At 41.3% G+C, this 16,191-nt stretch overlaps 1 protein-coding gene across 4 annotated transcripts in view; it reads left to right on the forward strand.

Annotated features, from left to right (window-relative positions):
* Positions 1–570: 570 nt before the first annotated feature.
* TBC1D30 (TBC1 domain family member 30) overlaps positions 571–16,191 on the forward strand; it is a 52,843-nt gene continuing 37,222 nt past the window's right edge. The window contains exons 1-2 of one of the 4 annotated variants that reach the window (XM_068998530.1): positions 571–967; positions 3,252–3,416. In XM_068998530.1, the coding sequence (XP_068854631.1) occupies positions 709–967; positions 3,252–3,416 (424 nt within the window). In that variant the 5' untranslated portion in view covers positions 571–708. Of the gene's footprint in view, positions 968–989; positions 1,102–3,251; positions 3,417–16,191 lie in introns of those variants that run through there. The other 3 variants (XM_068998536.1, XM_068998551.1, XM_068998558.1) reach the window with 3 other exon arrangements.

The following is a 16,191-nucleotide window of genomic DNA, read 5'->3' on the forward strand; positions in this document are numbered from 1 at the left end:
GAACACGAGGAAGAACTTCTTTACTGTGGGTGACCATGCACTGGAACAGGTTGCCCAGAGAGGTTGCGGAGTCTCCCTCGCTGGAGATATTCAAGAACTGTCTGGATGCAATGCTGTGCGATGTGCTCTGGGATGACCCTGCTTGAGCAGGGAGGTTGGACCACTCAGCCTTACCCATTCTGCGATTCTGTCAGTTCGTGACCTGAATTAGTCGCGGCGGTTACGCGTGTGGCCGGGCCTGCCTGCACTGCCATCGGTGCCGCAGCCAGAGCCCAGGCGCGCCCGGCTCTGGCGGCCGTGCGGACCCCGCCATCCGCTCTGGGTTGCAGGTGGTGTCACGGGGACCAGCCGCAGTGCAGGTACTGAACTGTTGGCAAAAGCGGGCCGCCGCTGCCCCGGGGGAGCAGGAGCGGGACGGCCAGCACGACGGCGGTGACCTCCGTGGCAGCCGCACAGTGCACGGGTACTGCGCCCGGTGTCACCGCCCCGAGGCGGAGCGAGGTCCCCGCCCTCCCCGCCCCTCGGCAGGTGCAGCGCCCCCGCCTCCCCGCCCGCCCCGGCCTCTACCACGGTGCGCGGAGAGGGAGCGGAGCCGGGCGCGGCGCTCCTGTCTGGGCTCTCCCGCCCTCTTCCCTTTCCCCTGCCCGCCCCACCCCGGCGTGTGGCCGTGGAACGGGCCGAGCCCGGAACCCGGCGGCGGCGCGGAAGATGGATGCGGCGGAGGTCGGTGCGGGCGGCAGGGCGGGCAGCAGCGCCGACAGCCTGGCCGAGGAGGAGGAGGACGACGACGAGGACGAGGCGGGTCCCGGCAGCGGCCGGTCCAGCCGCACCTCGTCGCTGGTGAGCGGGCTGCTCACCGAGCTGTACAGCGCCGCCGAGGCGGCCGCCCCCTCGGGCAGCGCCCGCTCCCGCGCCCTCCGGGAGCTGCAGCAGCCGCCGAGCCAGGTCAAGTACCTGCGGCTGAAAGGTACAGCCCGCCCCGCCCGCCTGCCCCTGCCGCCGCTCCGCTGGGGCCGGGAGCTGCCCCTGCCGCCTCGCTTTTCCTCTGTGCCTGCAAGGGAGTCCTGCCCGAAGGTGCCCTCCGTGCCTGCGCGCACGTGTGTATGTGTGTCTGTCTATATCCAGGCTTTCTGTATGGCCGTGGCTCCCAGAAATTTCCCACGTACTGTTAGCCGAGAGCTCTTCAGACCAGGCCGTCCTGTGCTGTTCTCCCCTCTTTTGTTTCAGGTGCCCTAGGAGCAGAATTACGGTCGTCTGCTACTAGTTTCTGTGATAGACTGCCCAAGCTCTTGTGTTTCTGCGAGTTTGGTGCTTTTCCTCACTTACAGTAATGAATAAATGTCCAGTTTCTTTTTCTTTCCCTTTCTTTCTCAGTCCTTATTTTCTGAATCTAGAAGAGATGCTACACATAGTGTCATAAGAGAGAGAGTTGTTTTTCTCAGGTCCTTTTAGTTCTACTGGACAAACTAAACTGGACAACTGTAAAGTTTATTTGGAGGTTGGCATGTCTTCTGGAAAAAAAAGAGGTATAATGAAAAATGTAAATGTTGGAGTCAATCAGAATCTAAATGGAATTTTCAAAGAATTCTTATGAGAATTAGGTAGCCTCAACAGTGCATGTTTGTGAAAGACTGAGATGTGCAACTCCAAGTTGAACCAATGAGGAGGAAGAGAGAACAAAGGCCTCTTGTCTCCTGATGTTTAACCACTTTTACTTTTGATGAGGAAAAAACCCAAGAGGTGACTAAATATGCCTGTTTTTCAGAGCTGTACAAACAGCTATCTGCTTCCGTGTTTGGCTTCTTAATGAGATGATACGCCATCTGATGTTACTAGGATGTGGCTCGAATTCTTCTGTGTGTCCTTTGGCAACCTGAGACCCAACAGGAAATTTTCTTGTACAGAAACACATTTTGTGGTATTTCATTCGTTTTGCTGCCAAGTTATTTGTTTTTACAGGAACAGCTAACTGGCACGAATAGGAAAGAATAAAACTCGTCTGACGGCTCTGGTAGTGACTGTATAAGTTAGTAGGAATGTAATGTTTGTTTTTTTTTTCTCAAAATCCATAGATCTGGTTTTAAATCACCTTGCCTGTTACAAGTGATTGGGAATTCCATCTGAGCAGCAGGTGCTGAAACAGGAAAGTGTCTATAAAATACAGAATTGTTTTATCAGTGGCTCCCCTCTCCTTGCAGTCATACTTTTCACTAGGCCATGGTTGATAGTCATTTCAGCCTAATTTGTCCTTTTCTTTTGGCTTTCCAGAATTTTTTTAAAAGATTTGCCCCATGAGCTGAGCTGTTTACTATCCCACTGATAGTTCCTTTTCCTGGATGCATACGTATTTTTCTCATTATATCAGGTTACTGAAGAAGGGATTTTTTGGGCTGATTTTCTTCCCAGTGTCAGGGGACAGGGGTTGCGTTGAAAGTGATAGTTTGAAAACTTAGCTCCAGGGAGCAGGCAGCTGTGTAGATGCTGGTGGCAATCTGTACCAGGCTGTTACAGGGAGGAGCTGAAGAGGCCAACATGTGATAAGCAAGACCCAGGATTTTACTGGTGGGGTGAGCCTCTGAGAACAGAGCAGAGGACTCAGAAAAAATAATGGACTTAAGACATCTCCCCAACAACTCCCTTTTCTGGACCTGAAGTTCATCTTATGGGGGGACAGCAGGAATATTAGAAGTTAGCTGAGACATTTTATGAACTAAAGGGATCTGGTGGCACTGTGACTGACCAGGGGAGATAACTGAGGCCATGACTGAAGCCATCTAGTTGCATTTTAGTGGAAAGAATTTTCCACTTAGAGCTCATTCTGGGGTTGCATTTGTAGCTTTGCAGGCAGCTTCTTGAACATGTTCCCTCATCTGTTACAAGTGTATTTCTTGTCTCTGCATAGGCAGCTTCTGGAAGGTGCTGTATTTAAAATGTATCCCCTGGTTGCACTATTATCAGTATATTCTGGCTACATCTGTCATGTTCCTAGGAGTTTATAACAGCATAATTGTTAAGATTCATACTCTATGCAATAAATCGAAGTACTTTTGTTTAAAAAAAAATTAAAGACTTTGGCTCAGATTCTGAAAGTGTTTATAACTGGGAATTACCCCAGTCAATAGAACTTGTCGTTTATAGAGAGCTTGTGTATGTAAATGTTTGCAGGGCAAGTGCCTTTGCGTGTCAACTACAATAAGCTGTTTGTGAATGTCTTGGCCTGTACTGAAGTTGTTTTCTCTGCTTGTTGGCAGATGTTGATGAATTAACAACTATAAAACGAGAACTGAATCACAGAATTTCCGTTCAATCAGCAAAGCTGCTCCGTCTTCTGAAGCAGAAAGACAGGCTTGTACAAAAGGTCCAGAAGAACTGCGACATTGTCACAGCTTGTTTACAGGCAGTTTCCCAGAAACGCTGTAAGTACTTTCTGTGTACTAGTATAAGTAGTTTATTTCATTAAGGTGGGCAGTATTTTAAGCCCTCACACTTAATTTAAAGTCAAGAGGCCAGGCTATGCTATTCCTTAGATATGACTGGCTCCTACTGATATCAGTGGTACCTGGAAACAGGCAAAGTTCAACTAGCTCAGCTGGGTAAGCTGTTGTAGCCCCAGCTGTTAATTTTTTGTAACTCCTTTCTATCAAGTTGATCCAAGGTGAGGCGTATTAGTAAAAAAAAACATACTTCCCTCAAAGCCCTTTATCAGCATCAGTGTTTTGGGGGTTTCTGAGAGAGTGCATGGGAAAGAGAAGAAATGCTGTTCTTTCATTGTTTAGCCTTTTTTTTTCCTGCACAGTGAAACCTTTTTATTTGACTTGGCAAAGTTTTCACCTTAAGATAGACTGAAGTGCTTTTTGGTAGTTCTGCTAAAGTAAAACTGCATGTGATGTGATAAGTAAGAATAAATAGAAATTATGCCTTTAGAAAAGACGTGAAAATAACCGAATGTTACATCTTATTTTTTCATTAACATGCAGCGTGACAGGTACAGAAATCTTCAGGTACAGTAAATAAAGCATGGTCTTTTCATAAAAATGTCTGTAGGAGCTTTGAGGTGCATGTAAAGACTTTACTAAAAGAATTTTACTGTAGTGGCATGTGCTGATGTAGTCTAGTTAAGAGCTTGTCTATTAATGTGAAATTAAATTTTTAAGCATTTAAAAGCGTTCCTTTGTTTTACTTAAACCTGGCATGAAAGTTCTTGCTGTCATGTACTCTGTAGGCATATTTCTTTTCAAAAACTCTTTTCTTAATGTCAGCTTGAGAACCAAGGCCTCCATGACACTAGTATGCAAGCACATACAGTAGTCTCCTTTTAAATGAGACTACTTGAATTTTCTTCATATTTAGGGGATTTGGCTGTAAACTCTGAATATTTTTTCCCCACATAGTGGTGTCTCTATGTAGAGGTACAACTGTAGTTTTCAATTAAACTTAAGTTAACATTCAGATGTTTAAGTGCTACCTTTAAGCAATCTATACAGCCCAATTGCAAACAAATACTGTTTCACGAAAAGGTGGAGATTCTGTCTGACCCTTTTTGAATACTGCTTGACAAATTAACTCCTAGTGGTAATTTCAATAAGTTCAGAAATTACAGGGCTGATAAATTTGATGTCTTATTTTCTGATGGAGTGTCTATCATGCTTTAACCTGTTTCTACAGAGAGAAAAAAACAGGTACTGTTTAAAAAACTGCATGCTCAGGACTGTGTTCAGTGTCAGAAAGTTCAGGATCTGTGAGTTTTGCAGCTCACACAGGGAGCCATCCACTCCTCAGTCTTAGACCTATGCTGGCTCTTGGTCTCTGCTGCATGCACAGAGGAGTCCTGCCCCCCTGACAGCTTTGGGAGCCCACATCTGACTTTCTTGTGCTTCAGGACCACTGATTGCCAGCCCAGCTCTTGTAGCATTTGAACCCCTGAGTGGGTAGAGTAAATGTAGAGGAACAGTTGCCAGGGATAACTTCATAACTTACTGTGTTTCTCATTATGCTGCTGACCCTTGTCCCTAGTAGATGATGCATGTTTTGCATACAAGTAAGTATTCCCATAGAAAATAAAATTCACTGCAGAGTGAAATGTGTTTTGGTTGGACATATGAATGGTCATGGCTCTGTTAAAGGAATGATAAATTGTTCTGTAGGATATATGATAAAATCATATATCACTGTACAGTACGCTGTGCTGTATTTGTAGTTTGTAGGATATATGAATTAACAGTTTCATTTTAATAATACTTTTTTTACCCAAATTTAAATAAAATACTCCAATGAAGAAAATTATTAAGAGAGAAATCACAATGATGGCCTGATGGCAAACATGGCACATGTTTCTCTTGTGATTTTGACTTATTTGGGGTAAGAAGATATATGTTTGTTCTGGAGCACTATGAGCTATTTCAAGTCCATAATAGAAACAAAGCAGAGTGCTTTATACACTTAATTATATCGTCTGAGAAACGCAGAGATCTTTTTCTCAGATGATCTCAGAGATCACTTGAGAAAAAAAAAATCAAGGTTTTGCAAAGCTGTCATCTAAAGAATATGTGAAAGACATCTTTCTTTTATCTCCCTGTATTTTATATAGTGACAGCTTGCTTTCATTACTAAATATATTTTGATTGATCAAATTGCAAACCAGAAGTTCCTTGAACCACAAATTTTGATTGATGTTAATTAAAACAAACCTGAAAGACAACCAACAAACAACCCAAACCAAAACCATGTATTATCTGTAATTTATTTAGAAGTAAAAGCATCAATTTTAAGTCAGTCTGGCTGGAAGCAAGCAGGAATGCTTGAATCTGATCCAATATAAAATTACCTGAAGTTACAGAAACAGAAAGTTCATTAATATTCTCTTGTATTTTTAATGAAGAAATAATTTTAGTAGAAAATTTCCCAAATGTATAAGTAATTTCTCTGTCATAGCTGTGTTGCTGTGGTGGTGCTATGTACCTATAATAACTTTAAATGAGTCTCATGCTGTGTTCAGAAAGATTCTCTCTTGTAATACTTGTTTAGAAACTATGATTAAAGTATTAATCTTCTGTTATTTGAGCATTGTTTCTGTATAGAATTCTCTAAGATAACAATAAACATTTCCTTTCTAGTTTTTCTTTCCCTTTTTCTGGTTTGATTTAATGCAGAGCCAGTAGAGGGAGACAGAATATTTTATTTTGTGCAGAACTAGAAGTATATCTCTAGTTTTGATAAGGATACAAAAGCCTTCCTTAAACATGAAGGGAAGCACTTTACAAATGTGGTCAGGCAATAATTGGATGAAAAGATTTAGCATCAGGTTGTCAAATAAATGTTATCCACAAAGGAAATATTAGGTTACATATATAAAATAGATGAAAAACAGTGGCAAATGGCTTTTTAATTATAACTGAGATCATTAATTCCCACATGGTTGTCAAAGTTATTCAGTAGCTCCTGACTAAGTGAGCTGAATGTTTTGGAACCCAACTAGAGAAATCCAGAGGGTTATGCCTGTATTTATCAGTGGTATTTGTGATCTCTTTGAGTGCATCTTAACTGGATAGAAAAGCAGCATGAACTGGCATCATCTGAGCACAGGTTTGTCCCCCATATGTCCCTAGAGCATGGACAGTTTCCTGGTAGAAGGCTGGGCTATGAAGTCTCCTCAATTTCTGAGAACGAGTTACTGTCTCTATAGCATCAACTTTTCTCACAGGGAACTCAGAGGAAACTGGGAGAGCATTGCCTGATGTTATTTGCATTAATTGATTAGCAAAGAACTGAGCAAGATTACATTACCATGTGCACCTCAAAAAGTGCAATTTAGATATGCAAAAGTACTCTAATATCTAGATTATATTTCTGTTTCCTGTCTCCTCATTCCCTACTTCCATCCCTTTAGCTTCAGTCCTACTGCATGTGTTCTGTCCCATCTTATTTTTTTTTTCCTGCCAAATGCTTTATTAGCTTTTCTTACATGACCCAATCTTTAAATATTGGACTTTTCAGCTCTGTTCCATTTTCCCCATCCCTGCATCCTGTCTATCTTGCAGTGTCTACCCAAATTACTCCCCATCCTTGAGTTTTCTTCACATTATTCCTTGGTCTCCTTCATATGTTCTTCCTTGTCTTTTTCCTGCATGTACTAATTATCTACTGGCCCATTTTCTCCATCCCTCCTCTTCCCTCAATGTGGTTACAAAACCAAGCCAGAAATTCACACCTTTTAGTTCATAGGATGAAAGTTTGGTTCAAGGTGTAAGAACAGCTTTAATGCAATATCATGTGGACACAGCTAATATGATTTGATTGAACTTGAACTTGATATGGTTCTTGGAGGAGATGAAAATTTTTCACAATGAAAACAATCAGCCACTGAAATAATCTCCCCAGGAAAGTGGTGGATGCCTCGATGTTGGATGCTTTTAAGGTTTAGCTGGACAGGATGCTGGGCAATCTTGTCTAGACCATGCTTTTATTGAGAAAAGTTGATGATCCTTGAGGTCACTTCCAACCTGGTATTCTGTGGTTTGGTGATTGATTTCACTCTGGATCAGATGTCTTGCAACATGGGGCAAGTACTTATGTACATACGTCATAATTCATGCATATCAAATATGCCTGTGACTTATCTGTCTCTTCCCCCCAGTTCCCAGTAGTTTGATGTACTGTTGCAGTATTTATATGCAGTACTAAAGCATATAAATATGCTTTAACCTAGAACACCCCAATTGCTCTGTTCTAATTTTTTTATTTCTTTACGAAGACTTGAGTTACTCAGTGAATATTGGTGCTATGGCAGTTTAGTGGAGGTAGGCTGAGCACTGGTTAGCAAGGATTTTCTGATCCATTCTGTGTTCTGTGCTGGTTTGCCAAGAGTGAGGTAATGGAGCAGTTAGACAAGGAGAGAACCTGTGTTTAGTGATGCTAGAGCTTGGCTCAGTGGGCATGGTAGCTGTGTGCTTGGTCCACCAGCTGCACTGGGCCACTGGGCAGCAGTTCTTTTGATCTGGATGGTAAAGTTCACCTGCTGGTCCCTTGGGATGGGCGTGCACAAGGGAAAATGGCTCTACATCTAAGTGTGATCTTAACTAACTTGTTCATTGTTATCCAGCATTATTAAGAAATTGTGTAATTTTTGAAAAGATTACTGAAGAGCCCTTCAAAAGAGCCACCTATAGTGATGAATATAAAATTAAATGCCATTTGATTAATGTACTTCATTCAGCTTCAGCCAGCAAAGATTCTGAAAGTTTATTCAATTTCAATTGGAGTCTGGACAAAGAAGGATTACTTTTCTTTTAACACTTGGCTTCGAGGAGAAGGACTGCAAACAGCAACCTTCATTTCTGTGCATCAGGTCATGAAGAAATGTTACAAAAAGTAGGTGTGTGTCATGTTTACTATTTGCTAATGTAAATTAGATTGTGTATTCTGTGTGTTAGTTAGACTAGGAGAGAGTTTCAGTGTTGTCAAACATAATACCAGCTGTATGAAACGTGGACTGACAATTAATCACTAATGGAATACTCCCAAGGAGTTTTTAGGTAGTGAATTCCATGGTTACTTTCTTTTGATGAGAATATCATCTTGGAACTGGTCTTTGAGCAGCACAGCCAGGATGCTGGGACTTAGGGAAATAGTTTAACGGAGCAGGAAGTCAGTAAAGTTCTGGTATAGCACTGTGTACCATCCCTCTCATAGGATATTCTTCTAGAGAACTATCAACTTAGTACCCAGATTTAAAGTGTAATTGTGCTGCTGATGGAATATGAACACAGGGCAGATCTTGCAAGTAATGAATTTTGACATCTTTGATTCCTTGATGAGCAGTAACATTGGTAAGCCCTAGGGGGAGAGACCACCCCACTGCACTGTCTCCAGCCAGCTCTTCAGGATGGTCTGTGCTAGTCCCAGAATGCTGACTGATGTGTGAGTCAATAGAAGCCATTGGCTGGCTAATGAAAAATACTTCAACTGACTGCCATCTTCTCTTGCCAATATTTTCCCCTGTAAAAACAAAGCTGTAATATAAATTCTAAATTGGCAAACTGTGCAGTTAGTTTCCCTACAAAACTGGCAAATTGTGTGATTGTGCAGATTTGGTACCTCTCAGAGGCCACTTTGAGGCCATTTTCAGTTTCTTAACTCCCAAGGTGAAGTAAAGTCTCTTTACTTTTCTGGTGTTGAAAAGATAATTTTTTTCTTTCTTTTTTCACTGGAAGAAAGAGGCTGGATTTGCCATCTAATTTGGTCATATATTGACTGAAGTTTTTGTGGTCTGTGTCACTGCAGAATATCAGATTCAAAAGGTGGCAAGAACTAAGTGCTCAGGCATTACAGAACCTGGAATCCTCACTTTTGAGGGAAATTCTGCTTTAAGGATATAGCAACTAAAATATCTTGTTCCAGCATGAAATAAAACACCCACTCACAAGAGTCAATTGCTTATGCAGCAAAATTCTGAAAGCTTGCATTTCAAACTGAAATGCTTTGTTCAGATGCCTTTTTCATTTCATGTTATGTAACGAGCCATTTTCAAGTAAGATGATAAAATGTTTAATCCTAAAAAGAGTCAAAATCATGCTTTTAGCATTTGGAAATCTGTTTTTATCAAAGATGACATTTTGCTGTGAAGGACTTTGCTTTCCACAAGCTGGTATTTTATGTCAGACCATTCCATTAAAGTGGTTTCAACCAACTATATTAGAAGAGATCTTCCTGGGAACATTCAGCAAGCCATCTCTGCAGCTCACCACTCCCTGGCTGCTCAGCACTGGGATTGCCAGGCTGGTTAGGGAGCTGAGGAGCCCACATGCATTCCTAAGCCATATGTTTTCCTTCTGACTCTGTAGAGGTTATATGAATCCTTACTTTTCTGTGTCACATACTTTCCTAACTAAGTCTCACCACTGAAGTGTCTTATGTCTACCAAAAGTAACTCCCAGCGTCCTCAGAACAAATACTATCTCATAATTGGCTAAAATTTCAGCAGTTCTTGAAAATGGATTTTCTCATGGGCTCCTTCAGCTATATTATTCAGGAATTAACTGAGCAAACTCTCTTGGTGGCTGCTTTGACTAGCATCAGGAGCCAGAGGCAAGATTGCCTTTGGTAGAAGCCCTGGGAGTCTGTTTCCAGGGACACTGGGCTGTGCTCAGTATCAGCACAGGGTATAAGACTACACCTGACTGGCACTTTTTTCTTTTAGGTGTCATTCTACTGCTACTGTTAATAGGGAATTGGCTTCATTTGGAGCTGGGGTCACTGCTGCTAGTAAATTCCTGGGGACAGTGTGGAGCCTGCTGACTAGGAGACCATTATGTGCTTGAGGAAGGTGCTGCCTTCTGGCTCACTGCTGCCACTCATTTTCCAGTTCAGTGAGCTGCTGTGTCTGGAGGGGTGGAATTTTCCTCAGAAAGGGAAATGCCAGGGGCTCAGGGCTAGGTGGAAGCTGAGCAAAATGAGCAGCTGACCTTGGGGCACTTGCCTCTGAGAGGAGAGAGCCTTCAGTTGCCTGTTCACTTCTGCCTGTTGAGCATCAAACTTGGCCCCAGATGTGCCTCACGCAGAAACAGGTGGCTGCTCTGAGACATACCAGCCCTTCACGCTCAGGAGTGTGGTGAGACCTGGGAGACCCTGGTCAACCAGCTGTGGAATTCCACTTCTGTATAAGCTGTGGGCCCTGTGAAATGGAGAGCCATGCTCCTGCATGGCTCCTTCCATCTTGCCCCACTTTGAATGCTTGCCCTGCAAAAGGCAGACATCTGCGGTGAGGGTGTGGTGGGGCTAAATTGGCCTGTCTGAAGTGTATTGTGTAGGTGTGTTCTGTAGTTGGCCTCAGCCTCTAAAACGAAAGGTGCACCTTGCAATGGTCACCTGAGGTTGTGAGAGAATCAGCCACTGATTAACTACAGTTTCTTTCCTCCCTCACTTTCTCCCTCCCTTCCTCCCTAATAAATAGTTCAGCAGTATTTTTTTTAATGATGTAGAAACTTGGTGGGATAGTAACAGCTGAATGTGGTTGCAACATAGAAAATTATTTAGCAGAATAAATATTTCATTTTTTATCATGGAACTGAACAGTAAATTCAGTAAATAATTCTGTAAGCAATTATCTGGCTGCTCAATCTAGGCCCGGTATGCAACAGAAAATGCAGGTTGTTCGGTATAGGGATGTACAGACCACAGAGTCACAATCAAATTCTTGTCCTGCAGCATTTTGTGTAGGATGTTGTAACTGTCCTTTGTCAGTGTGCTAGCAGCTGTGATGGCAAGGAAATTGGTTGAGTTAGTGCTATACCCGAGGTTGTGTTTATTTTGGGTATGCATGCAACTTGGAGGCTGACTGCTTAGCTGCTTCTCCATATTTTTCTGTGTAACAGTAATCCTGTTGCTGTTGCAAAGTTGTAGCTAACCTCACAGGATTAGCTTTGTAATGCATGTAGAATTTTGACTCCACTGAATTACACTTTTCACAACAGCTGTGCCACAAGGAATTGATGTACTGGAGAGTACTTGTTACATGAAATACTTCCTTAGTATTAGAAATAGGGATTGATGCAACAGATTATTGCATGGGGGGCTTTTTGGATTACTTATCAAGCAATACTTGTAGTATTTATATACTAATTTGCCCAAAAGAAGTGGTTCTCAAACCAGTGACCTCTTATTTCTTTCATACTGCAGTAACTTTAGGAGGTGGGATTTGATTAGTTCAAATTGAGGAGGCATGCTGGAGGAAGGATGCTACGGTTTGGAGACAACAAAGTCAGAACAACCTGTTCTCTGTCTACAGTCCCTGTCAGTCAGTCATGACATGAGAAATAACTGGCAGGCATTGCTGTTCCCTCTGCTCATTTGCAGCTATTCAGATGGATACCTGATCAATGGTAAAGTTTTGTTAGTCTAATAGTTCCGAAAAACTGGAAAAGCTTTTATTTAGTCAACCAGGGATTATTGTGATTAAATGAGGTGAAGTGCCAATTTCCACGTAGGTTCAGGAAGAGTGTGAAACAGCTCATCCTGCTGCAGCCCAGCAGCTGCATGTCTGCCCTGGGGCAGGGCTAGTGTTGGCTGTGGGGGCAGGAGTGGGGTGCAGAGCCCAGCTGAGCAAAGGGCTCAGCCTGCACGTCTGTGTGCGAAAGCATTTGTGTGCTTTGCTGTGAGGCATTGTCACATCCAGGCTATAACCTAGGAGTTCATTGCACTAACTGGCAATTTGCAAGGAAGCTGGCTCCACAACCAGTGGTGCCAAAGGCCACGTGGGAAGCAGTGATGTGTGAGAAATGCACCTGAGTACATTCATATTTCACAAATCTTTAGACAATTCTGAACTGATGGTAGATCTGCTCCAATTCCTGCAGGTAGCGAGAGCCACAGCATCTGTGATGGACATGGAACAATCAAGATGTAAGGGTTTGTTTGTGTGTATAAGCTCACAGCAGGGGTGGCTGTGTGAGCTGCATAGCTATAATATCATGTCATTTCAGTCTTTTAATCTTTTTTTTTTGACAAGCTTTTGGATGTGGAAACAGCCTGAGAGAAAAAGTTGTGTCATTAGATTGTATGCATAGTCTTTCACACTTGCCTAGCTGAGCACTGCCTTCTCTTTTATTCTGCTGGGGGTTTACACTTCTGTACAAGAAACAGTGCTGTTCTTTTTCCTACTGAAATGCTCTTTTCTTAAAAAAAAAATTGAAAAAACAACCCCAAACATTGTGAACTTCTAGGAGGGTTAATGGGGCTTCAGTGAAAATACCCAACAGGGTATATGGCCTTTAAGTAACACAGATGCATTTTATCTCCAAGTGGTACACGCTGAACGTTCTTTGGTTGCATTAGCCTTTGAAGAAAAGATTTCCTGGATACTGAAGATCAAATGGAGAATAACAGCTGCTTGGGATAATCAGTGCTAGGAATAGACTGATTTATGGAGCATCAGGCAGTGCCAGCAGCTATGTTTCTGCAGCTTTGAGATAGCTTGATGTTTAAAAACAAAATGCTAGAAAAGTGGGCTGTGGAACTTAGTCTGTTTGGATCAATAGTCCTGCTTATAAGTCTGCACTGGAGCAGCTCTGAAGGAAGAGTTAAATGAGAATATCAGATTTTAAAAATGTTTTTCTCTTTGAAGCTGTTAATAACCTGAATTTGATTTACTAAGCAGTAAATGAGTGCTCCTCACATACCCTTGAAATTTGCCAAAGAAGTCTATGTTCTATCTCCACATTAGATCATCTTACTTACAAGCCTATCATTTATCTTTTTCTTAGTAAAAATTGGAACCTTCTCGCTATGTTTTGTCAGCAGTGAAACAGCTTCTAAATTTAGTTCTCTGTAAATTATTGGTAGCTTCCGAAAATCACAGAATCTGATACTGATCAACATGTTTTCCTTGCCATCTGTATGATACATATGACCAAAAGACAGACTGTGAACAGTTTTTGATTCTTGGGCTGTATCATTGATAACTAACATTTTAATTTTGGGTGTGTGTTTGTGTGGTTCTCATTGTTTGTTTGGGTTTTGGAGTTTTTGTCCCCGACATATTATTGCTAATTTCTTGTCTCATCCAATGCTCATTGGCAGAAATAGCTATTGGACCTGAGGTCCTGAAGGAAAAATAATTGTGCAGTAAAACTAAAGGAAGTCAGAGTGAGGAGGTAATCAATGTACAGAGCCAATATTTTAAAAAAATGTATACTAATCTGAACAACTAATTATTACTGATATTTATAGTAATATCTAGAGAGGTCTAGAAGTCAGTATCTATTGAGCTGGACAAGGTAGACATCACCAGACAAATAGATGGTATGAGACTCTTTGAAAAACAAACTTAATGGGACAAGATTACTTGAAGGCTGGCAGAAGCAGCACATGCTTAAAGAAATGAAGTGAGTTGTCCCATGCTACGCAGTAGTAAATAAACAACCAGAGCTTTGCTGTTAGCAAAACTCATGCTTGTGTGGTATTGTACATGCTCAAAATCAATTTTAATGGCTCTAGGCTTCAGTACTAAATGAGCCTTTGGTTAATCCTAAACACATCCAATTCAATAAACTTGCCCTGTAAGAGTAGGTTGTGAACTGAAATTTTGTCATTTAATTGTTGAGTCTAAAATCTTGGAGTAGTAATGTTGTTGGAACTGATAACTATTTTCTCCTCCTCATCTCACAAGCTTCATCATAAAAACTCTCTTTGTCAAACTTGCTTAAATGACTAACGTGTATCTTTTTCGAAGTGGAGGTGGCGATTTGAGGTTCTTTTGCTTTGCTAGCTGCTTCTGTTTCCAGAACTTGGAGAATATGCTCTGTGAAGCTATGGCCCACATGGGAGATGAAGAGAATTAGGTGGTCTGGAGAACTTGGGGTTGCAGTAGCTTCACATACATGCAAAACTTTCTTTATGGAACTAGTGGCATCTGCAAATGGGAACCAATGCATACATGATCAACAACTGCAGTGGTGGTGCAGGCCTTGCTATTGACTGATCAAGGTTTGTGGTTCCAAGAGCTCTATGGTGTGTATATGAGCTTCTCCAGGAGTCAGCAGCATTCCCCTCCCCAGCTCCAGGAAGGGCCATGTTTCTGTTCTGTGTAACAGAGCTCTGTCCATAGAGGCCATGTGTACTGGGAGAGAGGATCCAAGCTGGAAGCTGGACTCTTATCCTTGGGCAGTGCAGGACAGACTGGCTCTTTGCTACATGTCTATTGAAAGCCTCCCATGGTCTGAACCTAGTCTTTGCTGCACATTCTTAGCATTACTGCAAATAAGTATGGATCAATATATAAAAACTTTTATGTATAAATGTGGTCCTATTTCCATAATATTTCCTGGCCCCAAACAAAGAGATTTTGTCATTAATTTTTCTAACTTTGGCAATTAATTTTTAATCTATAATCTTTCCAAGTGTTCTATTTGTGGATAAATCTTGTCTTGGAGACATAGGATCATTTTTCTTTTTTTTATTATGTTAGGGAGATAAAAATCCTGCTATTTCTGAAATAGCAGTTCAGCTCAATGAAGCTGGTGATTCACACTATAAAATTCAATTTGTATGCTAGGTGCTAAGCAAATAATCAGATTCTAATAAAGGAAGAGAACTTCAGTTTTAGATCTGGAACCTGCTATGACCTCAATTTTTCTGCAATATTATTTAAGCATAACTGCAAGTCATACCTGTCAGAATTCGTTTTTCATACATTGCATTAGTTTTTCTGCTGACTTGGTGACTTATTTTTTTAAATTACCATGTAGCATTTAAGCAGGATTCTGGAGTGTGAGTACTGCCCAAGATATGCATTTACTTCATATTGCTTAGCAAGGTTGGGGAACATTTCTTAACTTCTATAATCATACTTTTCAGCAATTTTTTTTTATTATGTAGGCCTCTTCAACAATTTTTCTTCTTAATATATTCCTTACCAAAATATTTTGAATTTCTTTGGTAGACACAAATAATTTCTCTGACAAAAAGTTCATTTGCTCTTCAAAAGCTCACTTGAATTCATTACTTTGTATTTAATTTAAAAGGTGTTCTCGCTATATTTTATCGACTGTATCAGCATTGCTATGACTTTTATTCCAGTTGTTAACTCTAGGCTTTTTGCTGCTGGTTACTACAGCAGTTAAAATATATTGTAACTTTAGCAGTGCTTGCATGACACATCTTTTACCTTGCTCATGAGATGCAACTATCTACTTAAGGTAGCTGTGTATTATCTGCTTTACTTTATAGTTTGCACATGAAGGCAATAAGTAAAAAAAATTGATTCTCCCCCTCCTTTTATTTTTTTTCATCACTGCTCCTCAAGTGGCAATTATAACTTCAGAGTTTATTTATGTATTTGAACCAAATTAGAAAAAATATAAAAAGAAACCTAGATGCTGTTGTTGAATTACAAACACACAGCCAATTTTACAACACTGAGATATCTATCCACTTATCTATAATTTTTCTCTGATTAAGAGCTTGTTAGAAGCATGTGGAATATAGCATTTGGAAGCTTCTGCAGACTTTTTTTTTGGTTGGATGTACTTTCGTCCTTTTGGAAGACAACATGCATATGAACAAAGAATTAAACGTAAAGTGGACTTCAGCATTTGATTAATCACCTGTTTTAGTGTTTGTACATATGTTTTCATGAACATATGTACATGTGTTTCATGTGTGTGTGTTTCCTTATGGTCATTGTAGATCTAGTATGTC

Source organism: Aphelocoma coerulescens, chromosome 1A (genome assembly GCF_041296385.1).
Source record: "Aphelocoma coerulescens isolate FSJ_1873_10779 chromosome 1A, UR_Acoe_1.0, whole genome shotgun sequence".
NCBI lineage: Eukaryota > Metazoa > Chordata > Aves > Passeriformes > Corvidae > Aphelocoma > Aphelocoma coerulescens.